We start from the raw sequence: 16,340 nt of genomic DNA on the forward strand, positions 1-16,340 counted from the left end.
GACAGTGACTCGATCCAAATGACATCTTGAAGATCGTAGAAAGCTTTAATCCAAAAGTTATGCAAATCATAGCAGATGAACATCAAAAATCATAGTTTGTCTAGTTCCAGCAGAATACAGTATATGTGGTGAATGGAGGCTAAAGCATGAACAAGAAGGGTGGGGCTAACTACATAGAGCATCCCCTAACTATGGAGTGAAGTAGGTACAAAATTATTAAATGCAAACAGACAATGCATGTGTAACATGATAGTTCTATACTCGAGTCCAAGAAATGTATTCCTAATAAATCATTTACGGTAGCTACAAATTTTCAGACATTGAAACTGACTCATAATGTTACATGAATATGAAACTGTATATCTTTGGATAAATATCAACTTTAGATTGTGGCATGCTTTTATAACATGAGACTTGTTGGCTTTTGGTGTTATTTGCATTACTAGTGGAAGCTTTACCAGGGCCGTCTTTAAGGCAGGGCAAAAAGGGGGCAGCTGCCCTGGGCCCTGTCATTGTTGTGGGGCCCAAAGCAGCTGCCTCATACTTACCAACTATCCCAGTTTAAATTCCCTTTGTCCCTTGAGGTTTCAGTTCTGTGCTGTGTCCTGATATCTCAGTGGGAAGTTCTGTTACTAATGCTGCCCAGCTCTGCCCTCTTGTTGTGTAAAGATGACTCACCTGCAGACCCTGTATTTACATGTAAAGAACAGCATTGATATGTAAATAGCAGTGGCATTCATATGTAAATAGCGGCAAACCGGCAGCATTCATATGTAAATAGAGGCGGCATTCAGATGTGTATCATGCCCCCCCCACCGAGGTCATATCCACCGTCATCTATTCTGAATGCTGCCCACTGGGAAGATAAAGGGGCATGCTTGAAATCCTGCCTACAACTGTGGTCATTAAGCCTACCATCAGCCTGTTCTGCAAAGGTAAGCCAATTATTGGGGGGAGGGTAGTGTGGAGTGTACCGAGGTAGGCAGAGAAGGAATTACACATTGGGGTGCACAGGTGAGCAAGGAGGGGATGTATGGAGGTAAGGAAGGTGGGTGCAAAGATGAGCAGAGGCGGTAGGTAGAGTTAAAGGGGAGGTGGATTGGGGTGGAAAGGGTGGGGGAGGTTTCGGGTGCAGAGGTTAGCATGGGTTTTAGGATGCACAGGTTTACTGACAGGGTGGATAAACATGTAGGTAGCGTGTAGGGCAGCCCATTCATTTCAATGGGCTGCTCTATGCGCTACAAATGCGGAAAAAATCCCAAACCCTTTTTCAAAATCACACGGTGCCAAGGCACATGTCAGCAGATGTGTGAGGGTGTCATTAACAATTAATGGTACTGCTGTGTATCTGCTAAGAGCCCATTCACACAGGGACGACTTGTCAGGCGACCTAGTCGCCTGACAAGTCGCCTCCCGTTCTGTGCTATGGAACCGTTCTAAGGGGAGCAACGCAAGTCGCTCCGACTTAGAAAAAGGTTCCTGTACGACTTCGGGGGCGACTTGGGGCGACTTGCATAGACTTCTATACAGAAGTCGTTTTGCAAGTCGCCCGGGCAGTCGTTTGCAGGTCGCCTCGCTGAGGCGACCTGCAAGTCGTGTTGCCCCTGTGTGAATGGGGTCTTAAGGGCAGCACGTTTCTGTGGTTTTGCATGCATTCCCAACACACACAAATGTGAACGCAGGCTAAATGTCTCAGTTACATTGGTGTTCAGTGTAAATCTTCTCATTACATTGGTGTAGAATCCTTTCAGTTACACTAGTGGCCAGTGTGAATGTCCCCCTTACATTTAAGGTCAGTGTAAATCCTTCCTTACATTGGTGGTTACTGTGAATGATTCTATTGCATTAGTGGTCAGTGTAAAACCCTATTACATTAGTGGTCAGTATAAACCCCTATTAGGAAACTCCTCTTTATGGTAATCTGTAAAAAAATCAGCATCACCATTGGTCACACCCTCTCCTCCCCCCAGCACTGCCACTGATCCCAGGAGTTCTAGAATCCCTAGGAGTGTTCTGTCTATTAATGGGTCCCCTCACCTCCCCAGTCCATGGTGTGCAGGCAGTGTGGAGATAATGTGCTGTAACCTCTAGTAACCAATCAGTTAGCAGTAATGATGTGCTGTAACCTCTAGCAACCAATCAGTAAGCAGTATTGATGTACAGTAATGTCTACCAACCAATCAACAGAAAGAATCATGTGCTGTAACCTCTAACAACTAATCAGTGAGCCATAATGTGTGCTGTAACCTCTAGCAACCAGTCAGTAAGCGGTAATGATACTCTGTAACCTCTGGCAACCAATCGCAATCGCTGCCTGATCTGATTCAGTAAACAGATTTTGAGTCTAGCTGCTATTTATTGTATGTCTCAGAGCAGGTGGAGAGGGAAACTGCATGGGGGGGGGCAAGAAAATCTTTGCCCAGGGTCCAATTAATATTAAAGATGTCCCTGAGCTTTACCATATATATCTGTTGGTTGTTTTGTAGAGATTCAGCAAGGCAATTATGGAGATCGACTAAAAGAAGAAGCAATGGCGGTCCGATCAGCAAGTGGGGGAATTGGTGGAATCAGTGGATATGGTGGAGTCAGTGGAATCGGTGTAGGCGGTGTAGGTGGTGCTGGAAGAGGTACTTCCACTACTGGCTTTGAAACCTTTGGAGAAGGGGGAGGAAGATATACCATGGAGAGAGAATTTAATGGCTCACTAGTTGGAACTCTGCCACCATCATACAGAGAGGGTGGCACCTTGAATATGGCTTATGTGGAAAACTACTTCGCTGATGTAAGTAATAGATCTATATTGTTCTGCTTTGTTATAAACATGTTTAATTTAACATTAAAGAAAGAAAAACAGTATGGTGGCTTAATGGTTAGTGTTCTAGGCTTGCTGCACATTTGATATGCTATGATAATTGGCTAACATGCTTTTTGCATCTAGTGTGGATGTCTGTATAGCTGTGGAAATAAAACTAGGCTCTAAGCTTCACTGGGGGGCAACTACGCTTTAAAGTATTTCAGAATGTCATTGCACTATATAAATAATAAAATGGCAAACAGATAGCATTATTCTGCCTAATCTGGCTACTAGTGTACATACTGTATATATTTTCATGAAAGGAGCGTTTAAACGGCATTAGTGTTACTTACCTAAACAACTAAAGAAAATCTATCACTATGTCCTGAATAGTTGCCTTAGAACAATAAACCACCCACCTGCTGATACCTTCTCTGTGCTCTCTCGCTGTTTCCTTGCATGGAAAAGATTCTTCCCAAAGCGAAGAGCTTAGCTCTGAGTGGCTAGTTGCCAGACCCAAACACTACCATTTGAGTGAGGGTAGAAAGACATTTACCTTTGTACATTTCTTATACTATCCAACATGGAGCTTACACAGATGTTGGACTCCCAGGCCCTTAAATTTTCACTTGTTATTGTTCACCCAGGATCAGAGCAGAATTAGGCTGCAGTTAGAGGTTTGCTCTAAATGCAAATCTAATTTTTTTTGTTCATTCCATTTATAAGTAGTAAGAGGAAATCAATAAAATGAAAATTGTTAAATAAAAAATCCAGCCATATTAAACATTAGAATCCTAGTGGATGGGCCTTCCATCTACACTCCAAACCTGGAAGGAAATAATGAAATAATTTATGTTTTTATTTCATTGAATAAGTCATAGCGAACAATAATGTGATTGCTGATATTCATTCAAAAATTGTATAAATGTTATTATTTTAGAAAGCAGAAGCATTTGCCAATGAGGATGAGGGCCGCCCATCAAATGATTGTCTTCTGATCTACGACAATGAAGGAGTTGGAAGCCCAGCTGGATCTGTGGGGTGCTGCAGTTTTATTGCAGATGACTTTGATGAGGACTTTTTGGATACATTGGGACCAAAATTTAAAACATTAGCAGAAATATGTATTGGTTCAGAGATTGATATACCTGGGGGTAATCATTCACGGCCATTTCCCAGTGTTCCAATTGTAGAAACTGACACAAATGTTATGTTTAATGAGCCTAGCTTGAATTTTCCTGGTAACCACTCTGTATCAGCTAACAGTTCTGCCTTTGTCACTGAAAGCGCCTTTCCACCTACTAGCTTCAAACCAGCTATGCCTGTACCAGGTATTCCAGGTAATGTACTTGTAACTGAAACCTACACAACCACTGAGAACCCCATGAGATCAGTTGTACGTACTGTGGAGCCAAGTATGCCTGCTAGCATTCTTGTGACAGAAAGGGTGGTTGGCTCTACTTCTACCCCACATGGGGTATTTACCAATGTACCTAATAGTTCCAATGTCATTGTAACAGAGAGGGTCCTCCGACCAGCATCTGGTGTCCATGAAATTATAGAATTACCGAATTTGCAAAGTCTACCTGATGCATCCAATGTTGTTCTAAGGGAACGTGTAGTAGCTCCTAGTACCTCAAGACATTCCAATACATTCAACTTTCCAGACATAAGTGATACCCAGAATGTTGTAGTCACTGAGACAGTAATGCAACCAGTCTCCACTGAGAGGTTAAGGCAGCCAATCTCCAATGTACAAGGAGGTTTAAGCTATCGCCCTGACATGGGTAGCTCTCAAAATATATATGTGACAGAGAAAACCGTACGGTCTGGCCCAGCTACAACAACCCATATGTTGAGTGCAGAACCTTTGCTGATGCAATCAGTAGGTTCCACATCTCCTAGCTTAACCCGCAGCTCTGTTAGGACGTACAGCACAGTCCAGTACACTAAAAATTAAAAATTTGTGTACTTCAAATATAATGATTTCCCTAAACATCAACCGCAGATTAGAAATAAACTTTAATCAGTCTACATCAGGCTGGTGGTTAATTAATTTAAATTTAACACAGCCCCAGACATTCTTTGGTTAAGAAAGGCTCCACTTCCTACGTAATTTCTGTAGCTTGATGCTTCAAGAAATGTTTTAAATATAAAATGTAAATGTAAATATAAAGTACTGAAGTGCTATAATTGTTTTCTGGAATTTGGTAGGTGTAGCTCTCAAAAGACATAATGTGGTCCCTCAAAATTATTGTACTCTGTTTCATTTGAGTTTTAAATGTCTGTTATACATTGGAATGGTCGAAAAAGCCTACTGCTGTTTGTGGTCTTTGCGAATAATAATACATGTAAAAAGACAGAGTAGTCATTTAGCTTTGTATATTCATAGAGGATATTTCCAAAAGCTGGGAATATTCTTGGCTTGTCAGTATAAATGTATTTTTACATATGGTCAAAAAAGAACATGGTGTGTAGGCTAAATGGTATTCTTAAAGTGTACTCCATTTTTTCTCTATTTTGAAAAATGACACAATCTTATCCTAGTCAGTATAAAGTGATACATAGAATCCTGTCACATCCTACTTTCAAAACACTGACTGGGACAGTTTTCCTGCTAAAGGCAGCAGTCAGTTAATCGCATAAGGAGGAAATGACATTGTTTGGGCTGTCCTAATTTTTGGCATGGTTATAAGGAAGCTAGATGGTATTGTTTTGTCAGTATTATAAAAAAACATAAAATACTAAATGGCTCATGTAGCAATTAAATATATCAAAAGTTCAATGTAAGTGGAGTTACTCTTTAAACACACACCTTTCATTCAGTCCCTATATCTGCAGGAAAATTAATTACAAATAGAAATAGAAAGTGCCATAACATCAGTTTCAGCACTGATATCTTACCTATAGGAATATTTTTTACAATCACTTGGTGTCTTCATGCATACTGAGTACTAAACAAAAATAACAAGATAACTACATTACAGACTGTAAGTACAGAAAAATACCTGTTCATCTGCCAGAAATCAATGGGCACCAAACTTTTTATGCACCCTGACCTGGCTGCACCAAAATCCCAAACTGATTGTCAGCTTTGCCCTGTCTCCTGGACTACAGAATATTTCCCCCATTTTATTGAGATGAGGAGGGGGAAATGTTCTGTAGTCCAGGAGACAAGAACAGGGCAAGGCTGACCATACTGTTGGGATTTCCGCTTGTAATTTTCTGTACTTGTAGCCAGGGGCGTTGCTAGGTCTGCAAAAGATCTGGGGCTAGAGCCCATAGCAGCGGTCACCATCCTTTTTGCATGCCCGCGGGGGGGGGGGGGGACTGGTGGTAAGCAATTTTTCACATGTGATGGCTGGTATTGCCACTTCAATCATCATGGCATAATGGTTGATATGGTGTCAGGGTGATTTAAGTGCATTATTTATATTGTTACATTCTAATATATAATGAAGTGGGTTCAACTCACCATACACCACATCTCCTTTTTACCAGATGCAGCGTGTCACTTGCCACCGTCGCCTGTCACCAGATGCAGCATGTTACTTGCCAACATCACCTGCCACTAGATGTGGATTGTCACTTGCCATGTCGCCTGCCACCAGATGTGAATTGTCACTTGCCACTTTCACCTGGCAGCAGATGTGGATTGTCACTTGCCACGTCACCTGCCACCATTTGCAGATTGTCACTTTCCACATCACCGGCCACCAGATGTGGGTTGTCACTTGCCAACTGATGTGGATCGTCACTTGCCATGCCAGCCAGTGCCACCAAATGTGCATTGACGCTGCATTGGTGGCAGGCTGACAGCACTGGTCCATTTAGTGAGAGCAGGAGAGTGGTGATGCGGGGTGGGCAGTGAGAGATGATGTCATCTCTGCTGCTTGCCGCACCTCGCTCCCAAATTGAAGAGGCCCGGCTGTAAAGAACGCTGATGTGGAGCGGGCGGAGAGAGACGTCATCTCTGCTCGTCTGGCTGCTTGCTTCTCTTCTCTCCTCTGCCTCTCTCAATGCTATAGCCCCAATAGCCACCCCCTAGTAACGCCCCTGCTTGTAGCCCCTTTGAAAGGACAAACATAATGTGCATGTATTGCATAGAAGTACAGATTTTTTTCTTTCCCCCAGACATTCATTTTTATGTAAGGTTACTTTATATTTGATACTGTATGTACTGTACTGCAAGTATGTGGTAAGAAATTAGATAATGTAAAATATGTACATTTGTGCTGTGCTGTAAATATAAAAATGTCATAAATGTTAGCCATTTACTAGACAAAAAAAAATTTGTTACAGTTGTGGTATGGTTTACAAAAGAACAGATAACTATTAATAATTTTTGGTCCATAGACTTAGAAATAAAAAAAAAACAATAATTTATTCTTAAGTAGCCTAAATATATATATAGGAATTCAAATCAAGAAACTTGGAGCTGAGAAAAATAATTCCTTTAGTTTTGCTCTAAATTTTTATCAATCAACTCCAAAACATTTGGTATACAATTCTGATCATTTATATTCTTTTTAGATTCCTGAGAAGTGGATCAATTTGCATAAGTCAATACAAATGTAAATATGATATGTATTGAAATCACTATAGCTTGTTATACAGTCTTTTAATATGTATTTTTTCTAGAAAATAACATCATTTCATGAGTAAAAATATTTTAGACTTTCCTATAATTTTTTTTTATCAATATGCCAATGAGAAAATACATATTTAAACACTTAACTGTAATTCCAGCCCAAACATTTTTTTTCTTTAGTTTTCTATAGAGTAAGGAAGGATAAAAACCGTTCATTTTGTTCATTTTACTATTATATGGTGCTTTGTTAGATACATTTCCTCTCTTTAACAGTCATGGTGACGATTGATCTACTAAACAGGAATTGAGAGAAATTTTGCAACAGAGACAAAGACATCAATAAATAGCTAATCTGGACAACACACATACCTCTAATTTTAAAAACAATCAGGGTGCTCAGCCAGCAGTGGTATCACAATAGGTTTAAGAGTAGATAAATGACCAGCACATCAATGTTCCCATGAAGAAGCATGTTAACTTCAAAAACCAACATTGTGGAGACCCACAGTCTTTCCCCAAACCTTTCCCAATTCTATGCTAAACTAAACCAAAATACATTTTGGCTGGACATACATATTAATGAGTACTAGCACACTTGGTTGCAAACAGTGGTATAAAGAAATACAATTGTCTCTCTTATAAATAATGTACAGTGCGAAGGCAAAAATGTTTTTTTGTTGATAGATTACTGTGGAGTTTCATCATATGCAGTGCTGTAAACTTATTGTACTTTTTGAGAATAAATAAAACACATTTTACTGTTGCTAGTTATTTAGGTAAACCACAGTTGCTTCAGGCTCATCAGGCTACTTCTGACTATAAATACTTGAACTGAAAGCGTTCTGAGAACTGCGATTCAGCTAAATTTAGAGGAATTCCTAGTTAGTTTATGCAGAGGCTGTGCTTTGTTCCTGCTCCTTCCCCTATTAGCACAGGGTCAATGGTTCATACTAGTACTCAATGGTTTAGAGACCTTCCGCATATTGTATTCTTCAGGTGTCGCAGCTTGGTGTTTTATAAGCAGTATTCTCTTTACTAGGCGTCATCAAAATCTGATTAGCTAGCTGAAGTTCCAAACCTACCAAGAGGTCAGTGTTTTGAATTTTTTCCTTGGTTGGGTACTGGGGTTTATGTAAGTATGAAAATGTTATCCTACTATCTAAAGTACTAAAGATATTGGTTTTAAAATGTACTGGAAGAGAACTGTTTTGTGTCTTATGCCCTGTACACACGATAGATGGAAAATGTGTGATAGGACGTCGTTGTCGGAAATTCCGACCGTGTGTAGACTCCATCACACATTTTCCATAGGAATTTCCGACACACAAAGTTTGAGAGCTTGCTATAAAATTTTCCGACAACAAAATCCGTTGTTGGAAATTCCGATCGTGTGTACGCAAATCCGACGCACAAGGTGCCACGTATGCTCAGAATAAATTAAGAGACGAAAGCTATTGGCTACTGCCCCGTTTATAGTCCCGACGTACGTGTTTTACGTCACCGCATTCAGTACGATCCGATTTTTCGACAACTTTGTGCGACCGTGTGTTTGCAAGACAAGTTTGAGCCAACATCTGTGGGAAAAAAAAAAAATCCTTGGATTTTGTTGTTGGAATGTCCGATCAATGTCCGACTGTGTGTACAGGGCATAAGTCTGTAAAAATAGTGTGGTGATGTTATGGCTTCCCCCCTTAGCAGCCACATTTCCCTTAAGGCTAGGGTGCCTACCAGTACTTAGATGTTCCTAGGATTTGGGCATTATATTTGAACAACTGGGATGCCTGCCTAGAATCCCATAGGGAGACTTCAAGTGTGCCTGTGACAGATGATCCCAAGAAGATAGGCAATCTATGTATGGGTCGTTAACATACCGATCGTGTACTCCATAATCCAATGCAAGGTTCAGGGCAGGCTGCGTTCCAAAAGCGTAGTCCAAATCCAAGCAAGGGACAGGCAGGACAGCATTTAAAGAAAAAGTCCAATTCCAAAGCAAGGATCGGGGCTGGCAGCATTCATAGAGAGTAGCCATATCCAAGCAAGGGTCAGACCTGGTAGCATTCAGAGACAGAATTGATATCCAAAGCAAGGATCAGAGCAGGCAGCATTCACAGAGAGAATTTGTATGCAACAGATGGTCAGAAACAGAAAGACGGGGCAAGGCAAGGCATAAGGAGGCAGGGTGTTTCAAGTCATCCGCTACCTAACAACCAAGACACTGTCTGTGGAGCCACCTCCGCTGGCCAATCAAAGTGGGGAGTAAGTTAGGTTGGGAGCTAGAGAGTTCACAGGCTCTATAGGAACATGACTGGCTGGTGCCGATGATAAAAAGAGAGCGAGTGCAACTCTCTTAACTTACTACTACCAATGTTTGGTGATGTTTCAGTGAAGTTGCCCTGAACTCCAAAGACATGCTGGTAGGTTAATTGGCTTCTGTCTAAATTGGCCCTAGTATGTGTATGAATGTATGTGAGGTAGGGACCTTAAATTGTAAGCTCCTTGAGGACAAGAACTGATGTGAATGTACAATAAGTAAAGCGCCTCTTAAATTGTTGGAGCTATATAAAAACTTGTAATATTAATACATAAGCATCTTGGGCATACAGGCATTGTAGATTTCAATCTGTTTGACAAATAATTATTTTGTAAATATAAGGAAAGTCAAGTTTTAACTATTTTTACTAAAAAGTAGAGTGGCAAAGTAAAGTTCTCTATACCACAATTACGAGAACTGACTTTTATAGAAAATGAAAGGCTTCTAAAGCATGAAAGAACAACAGTGTAGACTAATTCTTCAAATACATTTAAAAAAAAAAAAACAACATAAATTGCATCTTTTCATAGGCTGACTTCTCGTACTGTATATGCCACCAACATATAACTTTCTAGAGGCTTATTGCAACAGAATGTTTGATATATAAAACCCAATAGACCACAAAATCTTCTTTTAAAGTTTTTTTTAATGCTGTTTGAACATGTTTGTGTGTAGAACTACAATGTAATCTCACCTAACAATTGTTTTAATTGAAATATATTTTACTTTCAAAATATGTACTGTATGCCTCTGTATTCACAAGTTCATTAATTTAATTAGTTGGTTGTCTCAAAGCCCTGGATAATTACTGTTAAGAGAGAACTTGACACATCAAATTGGCTTGTCATATGTGATGTTATAGCTTTTGAAGTATGTTTTTTTTAAATTGAAATAAACGTTTTATTTCTCTGTGTTTACAGTTTAGACAGAAAGGATTCATTACTCAAGAGTTTGTCAGACCAGGAATATTTTTGTTTATTACAGACTTGAAAGAGAACTTTGATATTATTATTTAAAAAAAAAATTATTGTACATTTTGATGGAATGTTTTACTTTTCTGTTGCTTTTAAAGGCAACTTGTCATGAGAGAAATAGGTAGGTGGCAATGCTAGATGCCTGGCTGTCAAACCGACAGCCAGGGAATCAGCTCAGTCAGTGGCATTGATTAATGAAAGGAGTAGGAGCTGTTCACTTAGCTAAGGCCCTTTCCACACGGAGCGGATCCGTTTAGCGCAGTCCGCCAGCTCAGCAGGAGATTGCTTCTTTGATCTCCGCTGAGCCGGCAGATGACTGGTCCATCTCTGCTCACTGAGCAGGGAGGGACCTGTCAGAGCCCACTGATTCCTATGGGGAAATCAGACGAAAACTGACAGCTTGTCCATTTTCATCAGATCTCATCTGATACGCCAAGACGGATGGCAGACGTATTGACATACGTCTGATTTTAGCGGATCGGATGGCAAGCGGGTGTCAGCGCACACATGTCCACTTACATCCGCCTGCCCATGGGAGTCAATGGATAGCCCACTCGGATCCGCCTGGAAAACCGGACAGGTGGATCTGAGTGGGCTTGTCGTGTAAAAGGGGCCTAAGTGTATGTTCACTTTGCAAAGTGAACATTAGTAAATCAGGTGACCCTATGTTAATTTTGAATACCAAATCATGAATGAGGATTTTTGTTAGTACATAATTGGGTATGCCATGTGAACACCTTATTTACTAAAATTACCTCTACAAAATGAACACATGCTTTGTAAGGTTTAATGTACATTGGATGTTTTTACAACCTCTCCTGAACGATTTAACTTGACAGATAAAAACCAACGTTTAAAACGTCTGTTTTGCCGCATTTACATTGCCACGTTTTGCCACATTTGCATTTATAAGAGTTTTTTTTTTCTTTTCAAAATAGCCAAAAATGAAAAACGTCTATAAAAGGAAATGCGGCTAATCGTGGTACTTTAGCTGTGTTTAGCGGCGTTTAGTGTCTGAAGCATTGGAAGCTAATTTTTTTGCCTTCAAAGAAAAGCCTCTAAACGCAACTGCCTAAAAACGACATTAAACGAACCTGTGTACATGTACACATTAGATAGCATTGGATGAGTTCAGGGGCAGCTGAAAAAAGCAGCCAACTGCCTCTAAATGTCTGTTTACCAGCAGCAGTGTTCCTTTAGGCCTTAAGGGTACAGCCTCTACTCCCCTGACAGGTAAAGAGTTTTCTCTAACTTTCAGCCAGGCCGCCAGTATTTTCAAAAGGCAGCAGGCAGCCTCCATTTTTCTCCCACAACAGATGTATTTTAAAACTACTCTATCCCAAAGATGAATGTCTAAAACACGGATGTACCCAAGAGGTACTAAATACTTACCTCTCCTGCTGCCCCACCACCAAACACTGATGCGAAAAAGAGAAGTCGCCTCCAAAGTCTGCAGAAACCAACACTTTTAGGAGTGTCAGTTTCTTGTGTTCCCTGTAGTGCTCTGTGGTTCCTCTTCTACTACTGTAGTAGTGCTACTCTATTCTGACAGTGGGGATGCCTCCAATGTCAGAATAAACAAATCAATGGCTCCAGTGGCTGATCAAATGCTGGTTTTCCAGCAGGACCATTCGACAGAAGCAGGTCCAACGATTGTCTTCTGTTGAACAGACTGGGCTTCACATAGTTCAAAATTCGTCAAGTTCCTGCTGAACCAGACAAATTTTGATATGTGTATACCCAGCTTTACATGTCACTTACTGCAGAAACTTCAGAGACTCTGAAGTTGCTGTACTGCAATAAGGACAGCAGGGGAAGCAAGTATTTACTTTTCTTCTTTAGAGGTATATCTTAATTTAAAATTTTGATTTTTGTAATAGAGTCCCTTTAATGCAGTTTATAAAGTATTAACAATATGCAATTGTTATATTTTAATGTGTAATTGTCTAAACAGAACAGTGAGGTAAGGTAAACTAGCAAATGCCAGCAAATACTGTATACTAACATACTTTAATTTAGTATACTACTGTATCTGAAAGAATACATTTAAAAGGAAAGTCAGCATAATAACTACTATATGAAAAAAACCCTTTGAGAAGCTCAGTGCATACAATTTGTGTGTGCCCCCTTTGTTTCCCATGAACAAGTCCATAACGTTTTATATGTAGGTGGGGTTTGGACCTGTGAATTCTGGGCATTCAAGTTGTTGCTGAGCTGCACCTCCCATAATTCACAGAAAAGCTGAATTAATCTAAACAATGTCAAAATACCATTCATCTGTGCTATGAGCGACTTGCCCCGTAAGTGCATGTGTTACTATCTATTGTTGTTGTTTTTTTCTGTAGTTAAAAGTTTATGCTATTATTTAAAAATACACTTGCACTTTATAGCAAATCATTAATTCCTTACCAAAAAAAGCATAACTGGCAAGTTTTTTCAGTCTGTCCATAGAATTTATTGTCATTACAAAATATATGTCCCTGAATTTTTATGAACAAACCTTTATGCAATATTTTTGTATTTCGAGAATATTTTAATAAAGCACTTTTAAATAAATAAACCTTTGTTGTGTAATATTATTGTAATATATGGTTTACTTTAAAATTGTTGTTATTATCGTTGCATAAGGGCCCGTTAACACCAGAATCACACAGGAATGCAATCCGCTTTCCTGTTCAATACTTGTGCGTTCCCTTACAGTGTGATTTGGCAGCCCGTTCATCTGAATGGGCTGCAAATTACACCGGACCCCACAAAAAGTAGTGCATACACAACTTTTGAAAAATATGAAGAACCAAAGCACATGGTACTGCGGTAGTATAACATCTGGTGCCTGCAAAAGCACTGCATTTGTGATCTGTGTTTAGAGTGCCATTAACAATGTATTGACATCCACAGCAGATTGCAAAGGTCGTGTGTTTTGAATGCAGTGCAGGAAACATGCACGGATCATGCCTTTCCAGCACTAAGTTCTGGTGTGAACTGTCCCAAAAGCAGACATTGCAGGTAAATAAATTACATTTGACAACAGCCTCGCTATTACAATTGCCTGTATAAGTAATTTTAGGCTTTTTTTCTTGCTTTAAATCTTAAGCTGGCCTTACACTATGCAAATTTAAACTGGACAAAATTTGCTCTTGACCCCCTCTCGCCCAATTTCCTTTAGTTGAAAAATCAAAGGAGCTGGATAGAAAATTTTTGGTCAAACAGTGCTAGCATCCAATCAAATGCAGCTGCTCTTCAGGTATTCTGGCAACTGCCAGAATGCAATAGACATAGCAGGATATTCAGCCATCTATGCCAAATAGAATCGATGCAGGAGATTGTAAAGCCCCATACACACAGACTGAATATCGAGCGATATCCGCCGGTTCAATAGAACTTGGCTGAAATTTGGCCCGTGTGTACGGCAGCCAGTCTGACAGAAGCCAGCCGAATGTCCGGCTTCTGCCAAAGGGGCATGACCATTAAAGGTCTGCCAATCGGCATCCAATCAGCACTGGCAGTCAATGGCTGTCCCCCTGTCAGAAAACAATAGCTCAACGTGGAGATCACTGTAGTAACATCGGATTGTTAGTACAGGATCTCTTCATGAGCTCTTCAGTTTTTTTTTTTTAGCCTGCTGGGTTGAATAAAAAAAAAACTCACAGTGTGTACTAGGCTTAAAGTGGTTGTAAAGGCAGAAGATTTTTTTATCTTAATGCATCTATGCATATATCGTTCGGTGTGCAGCAGCTGCCCCAGCACCCCCCAATACTTACCTGAGCCCCATCTCTATCCAGAGTGGCTCGGCCGTCTGGGACTCTCCCTCCTGATTGGCTGAGACACAGCAGCAGCACCATTGGCTTTCACTGCTGTCAAAGTTAGTTCAGGAGAGAGGGGGAGCGGGGCGGAACCAGGGCTCCGTGTCTGAATGGACACACGGAGCTGCAGCTCGGGTGCCCCCATGGCAAGCTGCTTGCTGTGGGTGTACTCGACATGAGGGAGTGGCCAGGAGCGCTGAAGAGGGACCAGAGAAAAGGAGGATCTGGGCTGCTCTGTGAAAACCACTGCACAGAGCAGGTAAGTATAACGTGTGTTATTTTTATAGAAAAAAAACAAGACTTTACAATCACTTTAAGACTGAACAGACACTATACAATTTAATTGTACAATCTCTTTTAGATCACCCATCAACTGTGTAATACAGGGGCCTGGCTCACATGATACTGTTGAATGGATTATTTTAGGTTTGTCCCCATACTAGTAGTTTTAGTAAATCTAAAGAGGATTGTATAAATATTGTACAATCAAACTTTATAGAGCATGGCCAGCCCTAGATTTTTTTTTTCAGCCCATAGATTGAATGAAAATATTGTAAGAATGCATGACCAGCTTTAGTATTCAACAACCAAAAAAAAGAGATACCAAAAATAACATCATTTTCTATTCACATACATACATGGATGCACACAAATTTACAGATACAGATATACATTGCCCAGTTTATTTGTGTTTTAGAAGAATTTTTTTCTGCAATGACAACTCTTAAAATAGATCTAAATCCTATCTGGTATTTATCATCTTAATAATATATTGTTTGAACTATTCTTGCATCTCTGTATATCTGATTTCCTGCAATCTCTTTCAGACACTTCCTAACTACACACACTTATTCCAGTTTCAGCAACACATTATTGCTCCAGAAACAGCTTTCTGATAGTGACAATGGTGACAATGGTAGTGTCCACCAGAAGCATGTGTGACAGGGTGACAACACAGAACCTCAAATGAGATACAGTTGTCACGCAAGCCTGAAAAAGGACTTTCATGGCAGGACGAAAGAGTAATTTTTAAATTAAGGCTTTAGATATAATAGGATTGAAGCATAATATGTGATTTTAGTGATTGGGTTTTGATCTACTTTAAGCAGGAGATATGATGTAGTACATAGCAACAGTCTGGTTATTTTCATTGAAGAACTTAGTACAAGTTATTACAATGCTGCCCTGAAATACCACTAATTGCCTTATACATAGCTTCATGTTTAACAAAACATAGTTGCTGTTCTATCTCTCTAATGTATCATGTTCAAATTAGTCTTTTTAAAAAATTGCATCCAAATACAGTAGCATCAGCTTTTAAGCTCAGAACAAAGTTTGAGCCCAGCCAAACAGCCCATAGCATCATTTAAAATGTATGAAATGTACTTGATTTTATCTATGTCATGTGTTTCAGTGTTCCACGGCTCCATATATGAAACCGTGATGTTATTACTTTTACCAAAGAAACCTGCTTGTACCTTGTTTCTACCACTACAAGCGAGCGCTGCATAAAGGTATGTAAATAGTACCATTATCCTTAAAGTGGTATTAAGGCAAAAATGACATATATGATGCAGACTGTCAGTGTCACTAACAAAGTAGTCTTTGTGTGTCCCCTGTAACATAGTTGCATTACCTGTTCATCCTGTCATGAAGTCTGTTGATTTTCAACTTCCTTTAATTGACCAAGCTGTGGAAGTTAGAGTGTAGAGACAAACCATTTAACCTTTATCCCAAAAGGGAAAAAAAATGTTTCTCTAGCTGCCTAAAAAGTGTTACATGGATTTAGGCATTCAAGTGGAAGTAGAGTCAAATACTAACTAAGTCAATGTAGCCTAAGACTACTCCTTCCTCCATTTTAAGCCTA

General features: G+C 39.9%; 1 protein-coding gene across 1 annotated transcript in view; it reads left to right on the forward strand.

Annotated features, from left to right (window-relative positions):
* Nucleotides 1-10,609, forward strand: part of LOC141145132 (desmoglein-4-like) — a 90,529-nt gene extending 79,920 nt beyond the window's left edge. Inside the window, exons 15-16 of the mRNA XM_073631515.1 lie at nucleotides 2,487-2,782; nucleotides 3,735-10,609. Of these exons, the coding sequence (XP_073487616.1) occupies nucleotides 2,487-2,782; nucleotides 3,735-4,754 (1,316 nt within the window). The 3' untranslated portion in view covers nucleotides 4,755-10,609. The remainder of the gene's footprint in view (nucleotides 1-2,486; nucleotides 2,783-3,734) is intronic.
* Nucleotides 10,610-16,340: the final 5,731 nt, after the last annotated feature.

The sequence above is a fragment of the Aquarana catesbeiana genome, linkage group LG05 (assembly GCF_042186555.1).
Source record: "Aquarana catesbeiana isolate 2022-GZ linkage group LG05, ASM4218655v1, whole genome shotgun sequence".
Taxonomy (NCBI): Eukaryota; Metazoa; Chordata; class Amphibia; order Anura; family Ranidae; genus Aquarana; species Aquarana catesbeiana.